This window comes from Phyllobates terribilis, unplaced genomic scaffold (genome assembly GCF_046119375.1).
Source record: "Phyllobates terribilis strain yellow unplaced genomic scaffold, ASM4611937v1 Scaffold_13__5_contigs__length_258822181, whole genome shotgun sequence".
NCBI lineage: Eukaryota > Metazoa > Chordata > Amphibia > Anura > Dendrobatidae > Phyllobates > Phyllobates terribilis.
The window spans coordinates 124165947-124185659 of NW_027362773.1; the positions used below are offsets into that span (position 1 = coordinate 124165947).

A 19713-nucleotide genomic window follows, 5' to 3' on the forward strand; every position below is an offset into this window, starting at 1 on the left:
ACTGACTCTATTAGGATAAGTTCACATTATGCATTTTTGCTGCATTTTTTTTTCTGCAGGCCAAAAGAAGCTGGTTAAAAAAAAGCTAATTTGGCTACGTTTTTGCTGCTTTTTTCGTGAGTTTTTGCTGCCATTTTTTTGGTCCGGATTATATAGTATGTGTCATTTGTCTGCAGTACATGTTTAATAAAGTTAATTTTATTCACCAAAAACGCAGGGCTGCTTTTTTGTGCAGCACTTTTTCACTTGTTGCTTTCTATGGTGAAAAAAACCTGCAAAAACGCTGAAAGAATTGACATGCTGCAGATTTAAAACATGCTGCAGTTTTCTATTTATGAAATCCCACAGCATTTGCTGGTGCTATAAAAAGCAGCTTTTAATTTGCAGGAAAAAAAACACTGCAAAAACGCAACATGTGAACATAGCTTTATACTGTGCAACAGCAATATCTACACACAAGCTTTTCCCTTTTAAATACATCAAATTAATAACTTTTTACATTTGGATCTGACACTAAATTTTACAAGGCTAAATATATATTATTACATAAATCTCTTAAATCTGATCTGACTGGTGTACTTACTTTGAAAATACATGTCAGAATTTCTGTACATGGATCAAAGGACTCATAAAATGCTCATTTTAACCCCAAGTAGTAAAAGAATTTTAAAAAAAGATTATACATGGATCTGACATGGATTTTCAAACCAATTTCACCAGCCCCATCAAGTCGATAAAGTTGTAATAATGTATGCAGCTTATGTTCTGAAATCTGGTGAGACACATCTAGCAGAATTTATTAATATTTAACTATGGGACTTTTATCCATATAGTATAATTCCAGCATAGGAAAATATGGAGCGTGCTGTGACATAGCAGACACGAGTTATAGTCACATTCACTTGGGACCAATTTATGAGCAACACAAAGTTGAAATGCCCATGTGAACGAGTTCTTATATTATAGCGATCGCTCTGTGCTGTGGCATGGAGACAATGTGATACCTGGATCAATATGTTTATCTGTATAGTCAAACGTGTCAAACGCAGTGTGATACGCAGGGTAGATACGGGCGGAGGACTTGCTCTGTGGAGTGAAGAAAAGAGATATAACTACATCATATAGGAAGAACATAATTACTGGACTGCTAATAAAAATTTTAGCATTGTTATAATTGTATTTAGTACATATATAAAAAAGCAAAGATTGCACCTTAAAGGTGTTTTCTACCCCAGGGCAAATTTTCTGCAAGCACTGCACTTTTTCAGATGTCCATGTTTTTTTGCGCACCATGCGTCTGCAACAAAATCACGTAGACATGTGTTTCTGATTGGAGTCAAACACCAAAATTACCCATCAAGTCGATGGGTGATTGAAAATCGCAGACAGCACGAGTGGCATCAGTCTGCAGTCAGTGTGCTGTCCAAGATTAAAGGGGTTGTTGGTGACGCGCCCCCTGGGCCATATTCTTTAGGGGGAATATCCGGAGCCGGATCAGATGGGAGTTGTAGTCTTCCGAGTGGCTGTGACCCGGTCCGTGCCCAGGGTGTCAAACTCAGTTGTATGTGGCAGTCCTACAGATGTTATTAAGTTCTTAATGTCGACTACGCCACCCGTTGTATTGCGGTCACTATGGCCGCCGCTGCAGCAGGGTCCGCTGAGGCTGATGGTGTAGGTGCAGCTTTTGATGGTATAACCCCCAACGGGTGGGGTATAGCCTCAGGGGGTCAGGTGCAGAGGATGGGGGTTGTGGTGGTGCAGCGTAGATGTAAAATGAAGACAGAGTCGGGTTGTGCAGTTTAGGGTATTTACTCACTGCTGATGTTCCGGTCACTCCAGCTTCAAGTGACCACCCGAGCCGTGCTGCGTCCACCAGGTCCTGGATCCAGCAAACCCCCAAACAAGTCCGGAGCGTGACCCTGAGCTCTCCTTCTGTCCTTTCCTCTGGCCGTCCCCACTAGTGATCCACCCAGGTCCAGCTCCCTCGGGCCTTCTGTTGGGAGACCCTTGGCCTTGGGTTCCCTGACCCTCCACGTGGTATGCCTTCGGGGTGGATGTGGTGGGTGGCCGTGGCAGACACTGCCCACGGCCTCCGGTCTCTGGCTAGGGTGTGCTTTTGCCCCCACCAGCTTGGGATCCGGTACCCTTTTGCCAACTCTTCACCCGCTGATGGACTTTGGGTTCTCAGAGTTCCTTTTCTGTTTCCCCCTCTGGGTCTTTCTGGCTTTCTCCTCTCTCTCTCTGGGGCTTCTCTGCTCCTCTTCCTCCGACTTCTCTGCAAAGACTGACTGACTGACCCTGTTCTTTGATGGTGCCCACCTTATATACACCCTCTATGTGTGAGCTCAGGCGACCAGCACCCAATGAGCTCCTATCTTTACCCAGGCTGCTCCCCCTATCTGCCCCTACACTACTGGGATGTACCACCCCCCTCCCACTCCAGCCAGGAACAGACTCGGTCGTACCTGCACATTTCTAAGTGGGAGTACCGTTGGTCTGTTCCCCGGAAATGGGATGTGTGTAGTGCATGCAGCCTACCGAGCTCAGTTCCACACTCCATCCTTACCCGGGAGTGGAATATCACACCTCTGGGTTGAGGTGCAATACCCCTGTAGCAGCCGAATCCTCAGGGTGCTACATTGGTCTTAAGCTACAAGTCTGCAGTCACTCTATATGACTTCAGACTTGTAAATCCTCACATCGCACTGTGAGCTGTGAGGATTTGCCGGTAGCGGCCAAGTATTCAATATGCATACTTCCGGCCACATTCCGACTAGACGTGTTTGGTCGTTCGTGCTCAAAACTCTTGCAAGGCCACGCACGTCTAGTTGGCCTAGCACCGCATGTATACAAATCACAAACTTGCCACTCCCGATACCAGAGAATCCTGAGAGTGCGCAATGCGCGCAATGTAAGGATTCACAAGCCCGCAGTCACACAGCGATTGCAGACTTGTAGCTTAACACCAGATATTCCCTTTTACATTGTAGCGGGTAGGAAAAGAAAATTTGCAATTTTTTTTTGGCCATTACAGAAAATCACTGATGGTAAAAACTGACACAGACCAAACACTTATGAAAATCAATCCAGTTTTCTTAATTGCAAGAAAAAAAACTGGCAATCTGAATAGGGCTAATGCTGACTGTAGATCTGGATGACAGCAAGAAAAGTAATTAAATGTTTTTCACATTCCTTTAAATAGGTTATTTATGCTTTTTTTTAACCTTGGGATTATTTAACCAGTTTGATAGATCTTTTTCATCCGTTTAGCTCAGTTATGGTTCGCTCACATCTGCGTAGAAATATTGCTCCGATGTTCATCCTGAAAACTTGGCGAGCGTCATGCGTATGTGCGATTTTTTTTCCTCGCTTAGCATCCGTATAACATACATACGTAATCTGTTTTTAACATCATCTTTTACATGCTGTAATACTCTATATAACTTCAAGCTAGTTTCCAAAACTAATAAAGCAATCTTATATAAAGATATAGATAGATGATATAAAGATATTAGATAGATAATAACAAATATATAGCATGGATAGCATAGATAGATGTTCTGTAGATATATAATTTCACAAGCCCACTACGTATAATAAACTTGCACCCTTTAGTGACTTTCATGTGAAGTTTATTATCCAGCTTTTTATGTTGGGTTAACTTAATAAATAAATTTAAAAAATAGCGGATTCCCAAGACTACGACGGATCTGCATGACTTTTTTTTAATAAATTGGGGTACCAGGGAAAATATGGGGGAGTCTTTATTCACACAAAGTATTTTTTTTTGTGTGTGTGTTTTTATTTTTGATTACTGGGTTAGTAAATTTTGACAAATCACAGCTGACATCAACCCCAACTAGCATTATCCAGATTGCCACCGCACCAGGGCAATTGGGAAGAGCCTGTAAAGCACCAAAATTAGCACATCCAATGTGATTCTCCACTTCTAGGGCGGCTGCAGGCTGGTATTTTTAGGCAGGGAAGGACTAATAACCATGGACCTTCCCAGCCTGATAATATAAACCCACAGCTGTCTGCTTTACCTTTGCTGGTTATCAAAAATAGGAGAGCCCAAAGTTGTTTTTTTTATTTATTTATTTATTAGGTTAGATTTTTTTATTGCATTGCACTCGGCATAATTATACACAAGTGGGTGCGAGGCCTTACCCTGTCATAGGTGTATGCGATGTCCATGCATGAGATGCCCAAATAATGAAGGAATGGAGCATAGTCACTGCCGGCACCTAGTGTGCCCAACCTGTATGGAAAATGGAGATGTTATAAAGAGTATATGAAAAGTGGAAACATATGGCAGTAGAAATAAAATAAATATTATGTTCACACCGGTGTTTATAGTGCAGCCATTATAGATATGCCTGATGTAGCCATAAACCTACGTTACGGCCTAGTTACTAATTATTGAGTGTGATTTTCCCAAAATTACTAGCAATTCCTCTACAATGAGGCTAAGGCTAAGTGCCCACGTAGCGTTTTTCAAGCGGATATGCTGCGTTTATTTCCGCAGCATAAACGCTTGGGAAACGCTTAGTAATCCGCCCCCCATGGTCCCCAATGACAAGCCGCACTTTCAATGCACATGCTGCGTTTTTTTCCGCAGCGTTTATGCTGCGCTAAAAAATCCGCAGCATGTCCATTAATTTTGCAGAAGCGCGGCGTAATCGCCGCCATTGACTTGCATTGAGACGCATATAATCCATGTCAGTACATTTGTACTCACGGATTATATGCGTTTCAATGTGCGGATGGTACCCAAGTCTGGAGGAGAGAAGACTCTCATCCAGACCTGGGTACCATAGAAAACTGTAAAAAAAAGAATTTAAAATAAAAAATAAAGTTTATACTCACCTTCCGATGTCTTCTCGGTGTTTTGTCTGCTCCGGGACGGTGTCTTGCAATGTTCGCGTAGATGTGAAGGACCTGCCATGACGTCACTGAGTCATGTGACCCATCACATGGCTCAATGACGTCACCGCAGGTCCTTCACACCGCTGCAAGCAGTGCAAGACACCGGACGCAGCAGAAAAAACACCGGGAAGACATCGGAAGGTGAGTATAAACTTTATTTTTTTTATTTTTCACCATTCTTATTCTTTATTTTAAATAACTTGGTCACACTACTATAAATCCATGCCGGTTGCATAGATTTATATAGTGTGAACAAGTTGTCAAGCACTTTTATAAGCAATGCTAAAATCGCTTGGAAAGCGCTTGATAATCCGCATGCGTTTTTCCTGCCAGGGAGAAGTGTAAACGCTTGAAAAACGCATGTATATCCGCACCCCATGGTCCCCAATGGGATTCCGCAAGTTCTATGCACATGCTGCGGATTTTTCCGCAGCGTTTATGCCGAGTTCAAAAATCCGCAGCATGTCATTTAATTTTGCGTTTCCGCAAGCGGAATTGCCTTTGTCCAATGCATAAAAAACGCAAGGCAATTCCGCATGTGGAAAACGCGTGATAAACGCGCGAAAAATGCGTGATAAACGCGTGCGGAATTCCGCATGCGTTTTTCCGGGAGAGGACTTGCATTTATGCAGCAGAAATTTTCTGCTTCATAAATGCAACGTGGGCACATAGCCTAAAAAATATGCAGCATTTCCGCAACGTGGACACTTTTAGCATCCATCACCCCATATATTATAAAAATAGTTCACTTTTAATGTAGAAATGCAATGCAGACAATGATAAAATAGACACATAACAGGTAAAAAAAAATGTGTACATATTAATACGAGAAAGATTCACCAGGGGTGTCACCCCCTGAGGAAGCACTGTTGCTGTGGTCCAGGTATGATATACTGTAGATACAAGTCAGGCAGTAAGCATGTGTAGGGGTCTGCGTGAATTATCACATGTGCGCCAAAAACTTGTAATAACTCCCAACATGTAAAAAAAAAATTGGTAGTATCAAAATATGGCCACTTTCAGATGAGTGTACTGTATTTCACACTCTGTATACAGAAATGGGTCTCCTGACCCAAACTATCAGCATCATAGGCATATATGTACTGTTAGATTGGGTCAGGAGGTCCGTGGCTGGTCCGTGCATTGCGGTATACAGAGCGTGAAATACAGTACACTTGTATGAAAGTGGCAACAAGGATGACCTCACCAGATGAGTAAGCCTAAAAGTAACCCTACAGGAGATAAATCATATAAGAAGACACCTGATTGCAGAATGGTGTTTACCCACCCAAACATGTGTTTCGCTGCTGCTTCCTCAGTGGCTGTTATCCTTGGTTAAATCTTGCTCATATCAATATGTGTACATTCCATTTTTTATCTGTTTATGTTGTCTATTTTATTATTGTTTGTATTGAATCTATACATTAATTAAGCAAACTGTTTTTTTTTTATATTTTATGGAGTGGGGAATTCTCTTATTGAATAGGAATTGCATCAAATAGCTACGGAAAACCTGATTTAAAAAAAAAAACAGAAGTGTGACTGAAGCTATAGAAGAGTGACTTACTGAGGTATCAGTTTCCCATGCAGTGAGCTGGTTCGATTAAAGTGACGAATCCAGTTGTCATAGACACTCAGGGAAGGACTGACTGGTGTTGCCACCTAGGGGGATAATAGGAGGGAATGGTTAATACGCGGTTCTAAAAATGGACCAGTCATGGTTACTATTTCTTCTGGTCAAGAACTTGTATGAGATTTCAGAGAATCCCAGGGAGTAAAACTTGAAGGTCTATCATTGGAAGGAGCCCTCAATGTTTAATCATTGGTGTCCGATTCCTACGTCGGTTTGATATTTTGTGGGATGTGGATGCAACATCTTGAATAGGGCTGAGATGCTATATCAGGCACAGCCATTCGTATAAAGAATGATGTATCTGTGCAAACAATGAAGGGTCAGCAGTGCAACCTGACGTGCAGTGAAGCCCCTTTATTTTGTTGATCAGCAACGGTCCTGAATAGAGATGAGTGAATCGATTCACAGGACCCTAGTAAAAGTGCCCAAGTCAGAATTTTGTGGCTGCTGAATGGGAGCCCTGCAAATTGCCTCCTACCAGACTGCATCCGCAGCTCCTCTTTTGATTAGCTGGCCTGGAGTGACATTATGCCAGGCCGACTAATCAAAAGGGGAGCTGCGAATATGGACGGGTAGGAGTTGTTTTGCAGGGCTCCTGTCCAGCGGCCACAAAATACTGACTTGGCCATTAGACTGGGGTCCTGTGAATTTATTTCTTAGATGTCTGTAATGTGTGTTTTCCCTCTGTTATTCCTCCTGGAAAAGCATATATAAATAGACAACTGTGTTTTTCTGTCTTTTTGGCTTATCCTGAAACTGATTAGTGTTGACAGTATCGGACTGTATCAACAGTATCATCCGTTTGACAAGGGGAATGATAACTTGCATGTATGAAACAACAGATTTCACTTTGTGACTATGGTATCCATTTTGTCTTGGAACCCTGTGTCATGGTGATCAAATCACACTGATGGGATGGGACGTTTCACATTTCTATTCACGCCCCTCAAATTCCTATTGGCTCAGAGTTCAGAGGGAACTTTTCCTTTGTTCCGCTATTTAAGTAGCTTACATGTGCTAATAAAGCAGAAGTCCTGAGTACACCATACAAGGCTGGGCAGTATTGATTTCTCACTCATAAAACAAATCTTATTAATTTGGTGCTCAAAAGGCATAAAAGAGAGTGGATTTCACTCACAAATGTTAATTTATCCCTAGATTTCCTGATATAATATTAGGGGAATAGCACAATGCAGAATAGGAAAAGGTGCTCCAGAATGGGAACCTAGTGGGGAATACAGTAACTACTGAATCAGACATGTCCAGAACCTATAGGTCATCTTTAAAATTAGACCGGTTACTTCTTCTGTAACATCTATATGTGCAACTGAGACAATATTAGCCAACTGACCATTCCTGCCTGTGCATTAGTCCCCTACGCCTGTTCCCTTACCTGTTTTGCAGCAGTGAATATAACATTCTGAACAGGCGGGGTCCCTTGAGCTCTTAGTGTTGCATTTGCTGGTTGGAGACAGAAATGTAAGAATGTTATCAGTAAACTTATCTGAAATCTGTGCGCTCTTTAATGATTATTCTGTATAAATAATATTTAGAGGGCACCACCTATATATAGAAGGGGGATCATCTACTATATATCGGTTATAACATTTGAGCAAAGAAGGACAAGAGATATGTAGATGATAGTGATCACCTCACATAATTTTTTATTTGATCAAAAACAAGACATGCCACAAAAAGAATTTTATTTTTTTAAAAAAGCACAAAAATGGCTATGATACAACAAAAACCACCATAGTCTGTATAACACCTAGGTCCACCTATCCTGTGGTTTCCAATCAACAGTCTCTTATTATATGTATTTGATTTGTTAGCAGATTATGACACAATAAAGTGCACTAGATTTTTGTAAAGTGCATTATGCACTTTATATACAGTACAGACCAAAAGTTTGGACCCACCTTCTTATTTAAAGATTTTTCTGCATTTTCATGACTATGAAAATTGTACATTCACACTGAAGGCATCAAAACTAAGAATTAACACATGTGGAATTATATACTTAACAAAAAAGTGTGAAACAACTGAAAATATGTCTTATATTCTAGGTTCTTCAAAGTAGCCACCTTTTGCTTTGATGACTGCTTTGCACACTCTTGGCATTCTCTTGATAAGCTTCAAGAGGTAGTCACCGGAAATGGTTTTCACTTCACAGGTGTGCCCTGTCAGGTTTAATAAGTGGGATTTCTTGCCTTATAAATAGGGTTGGGACCATCAGTTGTGTTGTGCATAAGTCTGATGGAAACACAGCTGATAGTCCTACTGAATAGACTGTTAGCTGCTTTTTTCTTGCCATAATATAAATTCTAAGTAAAGAAAAACGAGTGGTCATCATTACTTTAAGAAATGAAGGTCAGCCAGTGCGAAAAATTGGGAAAACTTTGAAAGTGTCCCCAAGTGAAGTTGCAAAAACCATCAAGCGCTACAAAGAAACTGGCTCACATGAGGACCGCCCCAGGAAAGGAACACCAAGAGTCACCTCTGTTTCTGAGGCTAAGTTTATCCGAGTCACCAGCCTCAGAAATCGCAGGTTAACAGCTGCTCAGATTAGAGACCAGGTCAATGCCACACAGAGTTCTAGCAGCAGACACATCTCTTCAACAACTGTTAAGAGTAGACTTTGTGCAGCAGGCCTTCATGGTAAAATAGCTGCTAGGAAACCACTGCTAAGGACAGGCAACAAGCAGAAGAGACTTCTTTGGGCTAAGGAACACAAGGAATGGACATTAGACCAGTGGAAATCTGCTTTGGTCTGATGAGTCCAAATTTGAGATCTTTGGTTCCAACCACAGTGTCTTTGGGCGACGCAGAAAAGGTGAACGGATGGACTCTACATGCCTGGTTCCCACCGTGAAGCATGTAAGAGGAAGTGTGATGGTGTGGGGGTGCTTTACTGGTGACACTGTTGGGGATTTATTCAAAATTGAAGGCATACTGAACCAGCATGGCTACCACAGCATCTTGCAGCGGCTTGCTATTCCATCCGGTTTGCGTTTAGTTGAACCATCATTTATTTTTCAACAGGACAATGACCCCAAACACACCTCCAGGCTGTGTAAGGGCTATTTGACCAAGAAGGAGAGTGATGGGGTGCTATGCCAGATGACCTGGCCTCCACAGTCACCAGACCTGAACTCAATCGAGATGGTTTGGGGTGAGCTGGACCGCAGAGTGAAGGCAAAAGGGCCAACAAGTGCTAAGCATCTCTGGGAACTCCTTCAAGATTGTTGGAAGACCATTTCCGGTGACTACCTCTTGAATCTCATCAAGAGAATGCCAAGTGTGCGCAAAGCAGTCATCAAAACAAAAGGTGGCTACCTTGAAGAACCTAGAATATAAGACATATTTTCAGTTGTTTCACACTTTTTTGTTAACTATATAATTCCACATGTGTTAATTCATAGTTTTGATGCCTTCAGTGTGAATGTACAATTTTTATAGTCATGAAAATACAGAAAAATCTTTAAATGAGAAGGTGTGTCCAAACTTTTGGTCTGTACTATATATTAATCTCAACACATAGACATGCATTTAATACAAGGCTGTAACCATCTCAAATAGTATAGTGGGTATAATATCAAGTTACGCCACTGCCCATACTGTCCGCAGCAGATCCCCCTCATATACACAGGGATGTGCTGCTGAAATTAAAGGGCGATTTTTGGTGACATATCACTGTATGCCGATGCAATGACATGCGTTACAGCCTTTGATCAATACTTTGAATGGAGGGCAAAAAAATATGTTTTTTTTAAATGTCTCTCTATAAATTATTTCATGACAATATACAATGTTGGATGATAACATTTGCTGAAAACTAAACTATAATAATAATTTAACAATAATTTATAACCAAGTTAATAGGATCCTTACCAAACACAGAAATGTCCACATTGATATATGCTGCAGTTCTGTCCCTTAGTTTACTATAGTAGTCCTAGACAGAAAAGGATGAAAAATTATCTGTTAACCAAAAAAATCTAAAAAATCGTATCAGAATTAAAAGTCACCTGACCCAATCTTATGATAAATTACCCCTATTGTACCTAGCCAGGGTTTCCTTCCATCGGAACATAGATGGAGTTCTTCACTCAAACCCATTATCAAATTACTTTGGCCAAGGCAAAAGGGACTTGTTTGCACCTCGTCGCACAATGTGGATAGCCTCACTGAGCAAAACGTTTGCACGTATCTGTGTTTCTACAGGATTTTTGAAGAACACTTAGAGTCTTGTTATTTGGTTATAGCCAAATGGCCATGGCTTAGCTACTGTACGTCCCATTCTCCAATAAAAAGAAAGTTAAGTAGGCATTCCCAAGTTGCCTATTTTTGCCATATGGACATGACTCAGGTTATGCTGTAAATGTGTAATGGACGACACATGACTCAATTTTAGGACCCGCACCTACATGAAAAATGGTGGTCCCCAACTTTGGCCCATGAAGCATTCAGGCAGAAAATATGTGCATCATGCTCTCCATTCACTTTTAATGGAGTTGCAGATACAGACGATCATAAGACCCCATTCTCCACATAAGATATTGTCTCCGAGGTGGGATCCAGATATGACTTTCAGCATGGGAATCTGTCACCGGGTTTTTGTTATGTAATCAGAGAGCAGCATGATGTAGAGTTTGAGATAGGCAGAAAGCTGCCAATCAGTACTGGGGGCGTGGCTGGACTAGGAGACACGAGACACCTAGTCCTGTACTGATAATCTTGTGCTGATAAAACACTGATTTTATTGAAATAAAAAAAACACAGCCTAGTAAGTGACACATCACTGGAATTAGATTCTCAGCCCCTACAACATGTTGCTCTCAGCTTACATACCAAAAACCTGCTGACAGATTCCCTTTGAGGCCGCATTCGCACATCCTTTTCCATTTTTGCATCAATGTGCAACAAACTGTTTTCCTCTTATGGGTCATCCGTTTTACATCCGAGTTCCATTTGTTTTTTTTTCTCATCCATTTTTATAACCTGAAGCTGGTAGACTGTTCTCTATCCATTGACTCTTAACTTTGGATCAGTGAAACACGGATGGAAAATTGATGTAAACATGATGTCTTCTGTTTTTCACCGATTTCAACTGATTACCATTGACTTTAATGGCCATGCTTGATGTGCAAAATGGATGAAAATGGAGATATCTCACAGATCAGAGATACGGATCCATTTTTAAAACTGATATGTGTATGGATCAATGAAATTCTATGGGTCAGTGTGCTGCTTGAAAAAAAATGGAGGCACTTTCAATGAATGCAGCCTAAATTGTCACTGATTCAGGGGAAAGCTTGTAGCAGTCTTCTGTCACAGAGATACCACGACAGAGAAGAGCCAGACAATTGCGACTTCTGGTTTGATGAACTCCTGCACTGGTTAGAAGCACTTCTCCATCATATTAAACAGTGCAGGCTTTTACCTTGATAGCAGTGCAAGGGTTAATCTGTTCAGATGAAGCTCCTGGAGTTTTCCTACCTGAATTGACACGGCTGTTCAGTGTTGGCCACTCCCCTCTATATATATGCTCTCCTCTGGTACATAGGAATTGCCAGTGTTAGTTCTTAGTGCCTGGTTAGGAGTAGGAGGTGTAGTTCGTGATTGGAGTAGCTGTTTGGAGATTTGTTCAGGAGATTGTTGCTTTGAGTTTTGTCTGTGTGCACATCCCCATCCTTTCCTATTTGGGTTCTCCTTCCTTTAACTCCCCTGTGATCCACTCTGTTGTTTGGTGTGTGTATTTTGTGTGATTGTTATTTTTATGTATCCCTATCCATCTTCCCTTGTTTATTTGGTTAGTGTATTCCTACTTTGGCTTCCCATCTCCCTGGGTGGAGGAGGGGACAGATAAAGGTTGAGTTAGGAGCCTAGCAAGGCACGTGAACCCGGCATCCCCACCTTTAGGAGTAATCCGGGGAACAAGGATAGACTAGGGAACTCCTAATTCTAGGGAACTGGTTAGCGCCCATAGTCCCAAGGTACTGTGTGACATTTTCATTGTGCCTCCTTAACCTTGTAGGAGCATTTAGATTTTGGCCACTTTCATAAACCCGACTTTCATAGTCCAAGCATGGACCCCGGTGTGCAGACTGGCTGCGGGTCTCCTGACCCAAACTTAACAGCCTGATACGCCTGATACATGATTAGGAGGTTGTTGAGTTCAGGTCTGGACAGATTGGGACATCAAGATCTGTACTTGAACTGTGAAAGTTAGATGCGTTAAACCGGCCTTAAGGGAAGAGCTTTTGCTTTACCTGCTGTCACCCCAGAGCGGCATTTCAGTGCAATTAGAGTTTAGGCAACTTGATATTGCATATTGTGAACTCTTCTGTTTTACATAATGCCATGCCAATAACCGCTAGTATTAGACATCATTACTGGGAAAGAGATTACATTTTTTTACCTCTGCAAATTCTGTAGATCCAATTAAACCAAATTCTTCTGCTCCCCAGCTTCCAAAAATGATGGTTCGACGTGGACGCCATTTTCCTATTAACAATAGGTATTATTAGGTGTGTGTGTTTTGTATCTCTAAGTTGCCATCCTAAGTCTGAGACAGCCAGCCGACAATGCTGAAAAACATGGATTTCAAAAACGTGGCTGCCTTTGCTCAAAAACAGCGCCACCACTGTCAACACATTGTGTCTGGTATTGCAGTTCAGCTCCATTGAAATTAATGATACAGAGCTGTAATACCAAACACAACCAGTTGACAAAGGGGGAGCTATTTTTGGAAGATGGAATCATCTTTTTCTAATCCTGGAAAACCCCTGAGGTAGCTGTCAGCGACAGAGACATTCGGCTGACACATATCTTTCCCGATCCATACACGTGAGCGCTAGGCTGAGCATTTGTGTGCTTTCAATGGGTAGAGGGGAAAAAGTCATTGCCAGACAGATACGGTGGCAGCTTATTTGCCCTGGGAACCAAAGGATCGGGCATTAAAATTTAAACTGCCCCTTTCTCTTCCCAGACAGTATCTGTGGAGTTGGGGGTCCCCCAAATACATAAGACTGTCAGCTGGTCTTGGAAAAATCAGTGGGTTAAGCCAGCTTTAAAGGGGTTGTCCACCTCTGGAACATTTCTTTTTTACATAAATGCATATATTTTGGGCTAAAAATATTTTTTGCAATTAGGTTTCTTTACAAATGTTGCATTATTTGCCTTCTATAACCTCTGTATTGCACTGTCTATTGCTGGCTGCAGAATGATTTAAAGGGAACCTGTCAGCAAGATTTTACCCAACAAATTTTTCATGTACATGGGGCTCTTTCAAAGACAAGTCCATCAATACCTTTATATGGTCAGTCTGTTCTTCTGTTACTTAGAAATCAGCAATGGAATTGATATGCAAATGAGGCTGAAGAGCTATGGTAGATCTGAAGCCTCTGTCACTCCAGCTCTATTTTTCCCCCAGCGCTGCCTCCTCCTGCTTTTTGACAGCCTTTATGTTGTGTGACTTCAGGCAAAGGATCCAACTGTCAAGTAGGAGGAGGCGGTGATGGGCTGGGAATAGAGCTGGAGTGACAGAGGCTTCAAATCTACAAATAGATCTTCAGCATCATGTCACTTCGTTTTAATCGAGAATCCATTTATGACCACAGACCACATCAAGGATGAATGTGCAGGGAAAAGAACAACCAACCTAAAAAAAAGTCCAATTGGTGCAAAATGTTGATTGAAACCCAATTGCAAGAATGATTTTTAATTCAAAATACATGCATTTAAGTAAAAAGAAAAATGTCCCCATAGGTGGACAATCCCTTCCTGAGAATTATACCAGACCTTGTGATAACTAGATGTCATATCAGAAAATATCCATCAAAGTCCATCCGACATAATGAACTTCTTGTTAATCTTACATTATAAAATTCAACTACTAGACATCACTAACCAATCAGAGAAGCCAAGCTATCTGCAGCTTAGATAACCCGACTTATTGATAAGCACGCAAGGAATACAATGGTGCTTTAGTGGTGATTAATACCTTGTTTGACCTTGGTTCCAAGGACCTTTGTAACTTCCAGCATAACAGCAGTACCGCTGCTGGGGTCTATTGCTCCGTGGACCCAGCTGTCTCTGTGATTGCCGTATAATATATACCGATCTGGAAGCACAAACAAGATTTCAGGACATCAGCTACATTGCAACGGTTTGTGATTTGTAGAATTATCTACAGATTATTGTCACTATTTCATTCATTTCAACTGTTCATAACCTACTAAATGCACAAAATGATATTTCAAAAGCTCGAAACGCGTCGACGTTAGCGCTAATGTGTTTTTTTTTTTTTCATTTTTCTTCTTTTTAAAATAACCAATAAATGTGATGTTTTAAAATAAAAAAAATGCGGTTGCTGGATTTTACTCCTTTCTTCATTGGCTCTTTTGCTCAGGAAACCAGCCTGAAGCCTCCGCGCACCGCACCCTCATCTCAGGCATTTCGCTGATGATTGCATCTGAAGCTAGCCATACGTTGATTAAATAGGCCAACTATCTCGTCCGCTTGGGACGACTGTGATTGTCCCTTATCATAGGTGGAAAAAAGGATTGGACATGTTGGATTTGAACATGTCCATTCATTTCGTTTTCTGTTTGGAGTTAGACCACTGCTAGTACATCCCCTTTAATACACATCAGCTTCAATATTGGCAAGGGGAAAGGTACAGTTTTGTCAATTCCGACCCTGCAGTTCATTGGGGAGGTTCCATCTGAATCCCAAAAATATGGGATTCAGATTGAACCCCTGATGAAGCTTTAGGCTGCAATAGTACAAATGGACTCTTTTTGTAGATTTTTCCCAACAGTATTTGTCTTTTTAGATGGGCACAAAGAAGTAGTCTCCTATGTTTTTGTGCCTGTCTGGAAACATGGACACAGCAACAAAACAGCAGTTTAAACAGTCCATTTAAACTCTCTGTCATTGCAGTGTATGGCAGAATTTTGCACTGTTCGCCTTCTGCAGGCTTTGTGTTGAGTTAAAGGAAATTTATGAGCGCAATTTCAGCCCCGCAAAGTATTTATATGTGCATGTAGTGGTTCAACCTGAATGCTTTTTTTAGGGGATTCTGATAAAACCGAGGATACTCTGCAAAAATGCAGTGTGAATATAGCCTTTTTCATACATTTACTGTAGGAATTACATAGGAACAACACAATATAAAGTCGTAGGAACAGATGTTCCAACTTTCTAATTTCATGGCTGGCAGATGTTAGTAGAACCTTTAAAGGGGCTGTTCAATCTCGTCATATTCACAGGATATGCTGCTTTTTCCATTAATTTGTACATGAGTTCCAGCAGTCGGACTCACAGCAATCTGGAATACCCCTTTAAATATAAATGTATAAATTAAAATAATAACTGTGCTAGTTCTCTTACCAGGCTCCACGCTTCCTCTGATAATGCCCATCACATTCGCTGATGACTTAATTTCTGCATAATTATATACATTGACTTGGACATCACTGATGGAAAAAATGGGATTCAAATGTTACCACCACAATTAGATCTACAGACTTTACTGTGCAGGTAATGGATGACATGATCTGTACAACCATACCAACCTCCGAAACACTGGATATAAAAAAGAAGCTCAGACAACGTGATAAAAAAAAAAACCTTGGCTACCCAATCTGCCTCCTATATTAAAAAAAAAAAAAAAAATTACCAGTTCAGCACTGGTGAGAGGCAGAAGAGCTAGTAATATAGATCACTATGTGCCACTGGTCAGTATGTGGAACAGTGAGTAAGAGCTCTTGGAGAGCTCATGGTGCCACCTGCTCGCTAGGGCAGCTGCCTTAAAAAAAACTCTAAATTGAGCTTTTACTTTAAATTGAGCTTTTAACAACAAAGTTTAACTTAAAAAATAAAATGATAAATTAGAACCAACAGATAAATAATTATGAATATATATATATATATATATATATATATATATATATATATATATATATATATATATTTGTATCTACACACATATACATAATTAAGCATATATATGTAGGAGAGATATTTCCTTGGTGTACCATAATAATTCACTGATGAGAGATAACTCATTCAGTTGTATGACTGGTGATTGTTAGATACGGTCTACAGCTACTTAAGTGACATCACTGTGAAGCTGGATACAGATTTCCGTGTTTTATGGTCGATGTACACTGCAGACCAAAAGTTTGGACACACCTACTCATTTAAAGATTTTTCTGTATTTTCATGACTTTGAAAATTGTACATTCACACTGAAGGCATCAAAACTATGAATTAACACATGTGGAATTATATACTTAACAAAAAAGTGTGAAACAACTGAAAATATGTCTTATATTCTAGGTTCTTCAAAGTAGCCACCTTTTGCTTTGATGACTGCTTTGCACACTCTTGGCATTCTCTTGATGAGCTTCAAGAGGTAGTCACCGGAAATGGTTTTCACTTCACAGGTGTGCCCTGTCAGGTTTAATAAGTGGGATTTCTTGCCTTATAAATGGGGTTTCAACAGGACAATGACCCCAAACACACCTCCAGGCTGTGTAAGGGCTATTTGACCAAGCAGGAGAGTGATGGGGTGCTACGCCAGATGACCTGGCCTCCACAGTCACCAGACCTGAACACAATCGAGATGGTTTGGGGTGAGCTGGACCGCAGAGTGAAGGCAAAAGGGCCAACAAGTGCTAAGCATCTCTGGGAACTCCTTCAAGATTGTTGGAAGACCATTTCCGGTGACTACCTCTTGAAGCTCATCAAGAGAATGCCAAGAGTGTGCAAAGCAGTCATCAAAGCAAAAGGTGGCTACTTTGAATAACCTAGAATATAAGACATATTTTCAGTTGTTTCACACTTTTTTGTTACGTATATAATTCCACATGTGTTAATTCATAGTTTTGATGCCTTCAGTGTGAATGTACAATTTTCAATGTCATGAAAATACAGAAAAATCTTTAAATGAGATGGTGTGTCCAAACTTTTGGTCTGTACTGTATGTATCACAATACTCTGACCGACTGCCAATGAGGATGGTAGTTCTAGTCAAGAGACTCGCAGACAGTCCTGACACTGCCATCCCAACATGGACCATGAAACACAGTAGGGTTTCATTATCCTTCCTGCTTGCTGGGGGCTGTATACATGGTTGGACTGGCTGACAGGAGAACAGGAAAATCTTCCGGTGGGCCCCCACCCTCTTATTGTCATGGATGTATCAAGTGTGACAGACAGTCGCTCTGGATCCGGTTGTAGAAGGTCACTGCACTTGGCATTGCAGACGCCTATTTGATCCTCTCATCTCTGTTGGGTAGTGACACACCCTTGCTTGGTAGTTAAAAACTCTCAGTGTTTCCAGAGAGTCTCCAGTGATAGTTTTATGTTCTTCTGTCCATGCCTGGAGTACTAGTAGTCGACTAGATTCTTCTTGGACTTCCCTTGGAGGACAGTTGGCGTCTCTGGTGTCTTCTCAAGCTAAGTGTATCCTCTTTGTTTGTTTACCTTGTTGTCTCTAGTTACAGTGGGGCCTGACTAGTGTTCACCCCGTCTCCTCCCTACCTAGGGACAACCTCTAAGGACATTCAAGGATTAGGTTTCCTGCTCGGCGATAGTTGTGGAACCTATATAGGGACGATAGGGAAGGCAGGGTGATATTAGATCTGACTAGGAGTCTCCACTCCCCCTTTCCCTAGTTGTTGGGCTTCCTTCCCCCTCTTACCGTCATTGCACACTTGTTCCTTCCCTCACCTTGCACTTATATGAGCATTACTTGACACAATAAACTTGAATCACTATATACAGACAAAGGCAGCATCTTATTCATGTAACAATGTAGCATTGTTAAATACATTTGTGATTGAGGATAATGTCACATTTGCATTTAGCTGAAAAGTGGGGCCCTGGAGTTGGTTACTGGTGGACCCTTGGCACCCCAGTCCAACACTCCCTGTATTATAACATAAAAATAATCTACACAGTAGCACCCACAGAGACGATCTATGGTATTTGCTCAGTTGGTTGAAGGAAAATTTTGCATTGTTATTACTGGGGTACAATGGGGCACAGATGAAAAAGAAAAACTGTTCCACAATTTGTGGTGCGGCACTAATCAGAGAAGGTAGTCAATGTAAATAATAAAATCCAGTGAAAAGTCTTCTTTAGTGGGTGGATCCATAATAAGAACTCTTACACTGGCACTAACATGCTGTGGTGTTCTTAAATATAAACTACATTACTTAAAAGGAATCTGACAGCAGGATCTCACACCCCAAACTATTTATATGGACATGTAGATCTTTCATAGACAAGTCCGGCAATATCTTTACATGGTCAGTCCGTTCCCACATTACTGAGAAATCACCATTTGAATTGATAGTAGACAAATGAGGCTGAAGGACTATGGTAGATCTGAAGCCTCCGTCACTCCAGTTCTATTCCTTACCCAGCGCTGCTTCCTTCTGCTTGATGGAGGACACCTTCTTTGACTAACATCACACAGCATAGAGGCTGTCAGTCAAGCAGGAGGAAACAGCGCTGGGTGGGGAATAGAGCTGGAGTGACGGAGGTTTCAGATTTACAACCTCATTGGCATATCAATTCAAACGCTGATTTCTCAGTAAAAGAGGAATGGACCGGCCATGTAAAGGTATTGCTGGACTTGTTTTTGAAAAAGCTACATGTGCATATAAACAGTTTGGGGGTGAAATTCTGCTGATAGATTCCCTTTAAGGAGGATGTTTAGTTTAGACATCCATTTGTTGAATGCCCCATAAGGTCATATGCTAAAAAGCATAAGGCTGGGTGCAGCATAAACGCTTGTGAAACGCTAGGTAATCCGCACCCCATGGTCCCCAAGGGGATTCCGCATGTTCTATGCACATGCTGCGGATTTTTCCGCAGCGTTTATGCTGCGTACAAAAATCCGCAGCATGTCATTTAATTTTGCGGAAGCGCAGCGGAACTCCCGCCATTGACTTGCATTGAGACGCATAGAAACCGCGACTGTACATTTGTACAAGCGGCTTCTATGCGTCTCTATGTGCGGATGGTACCCAGTTCTGGAGGAGAGGAGACTCTCATCCAGACCTGGGTACCATTGTACCTGTAAAAAAAGAATAAAATAACAAATAAAGTTTATACTCACCTTTCCGAAGGCT

At 41.3% G+C, this 19713-nt stretch overlaps 1 protein-coding gene across 1 annotated transcript in view; it reads right to left on the bottom strand.

Annotated features, from left to right (window-relative positions):
• Nucleotides 1-19713, bottom strand: part of LOC141174013 (aminopeptidase NAALADL1-like) — a 50627-nt gene that overhangs the window by 7843 nt on the left and 23071 nt on the right. Inside the window, exons 8-15 of the mRNA XM_073658601.1 lie at nt 15959-16044; nt 14568-14687; nt 12984-13069; nt 10454-10517; nt 7956-8023; nt 6497-6591; nt 4171-4261; nt 1005-1086 (exon numbers count right to left, since the gene is read on the bottom strand). Coding sequence (XP_073514702.1) covers nt 1005-1086; nt 4171-4261; nt 6497-6591; nt 7956-8023; nt 10454-10517; nt 12984-13069; nt 14568-14687; nt 15959-16044 — 692 coding nt within the window. The remainder of the gene's footprint in view (nt 1-1004; nt 1087-4170; nt 4262-6496; nt 6592-7955; nt 8024-10453; nt 10518-12983; nt 13070-14567; nt 14688-15958; nt 16045-19713) is intronic.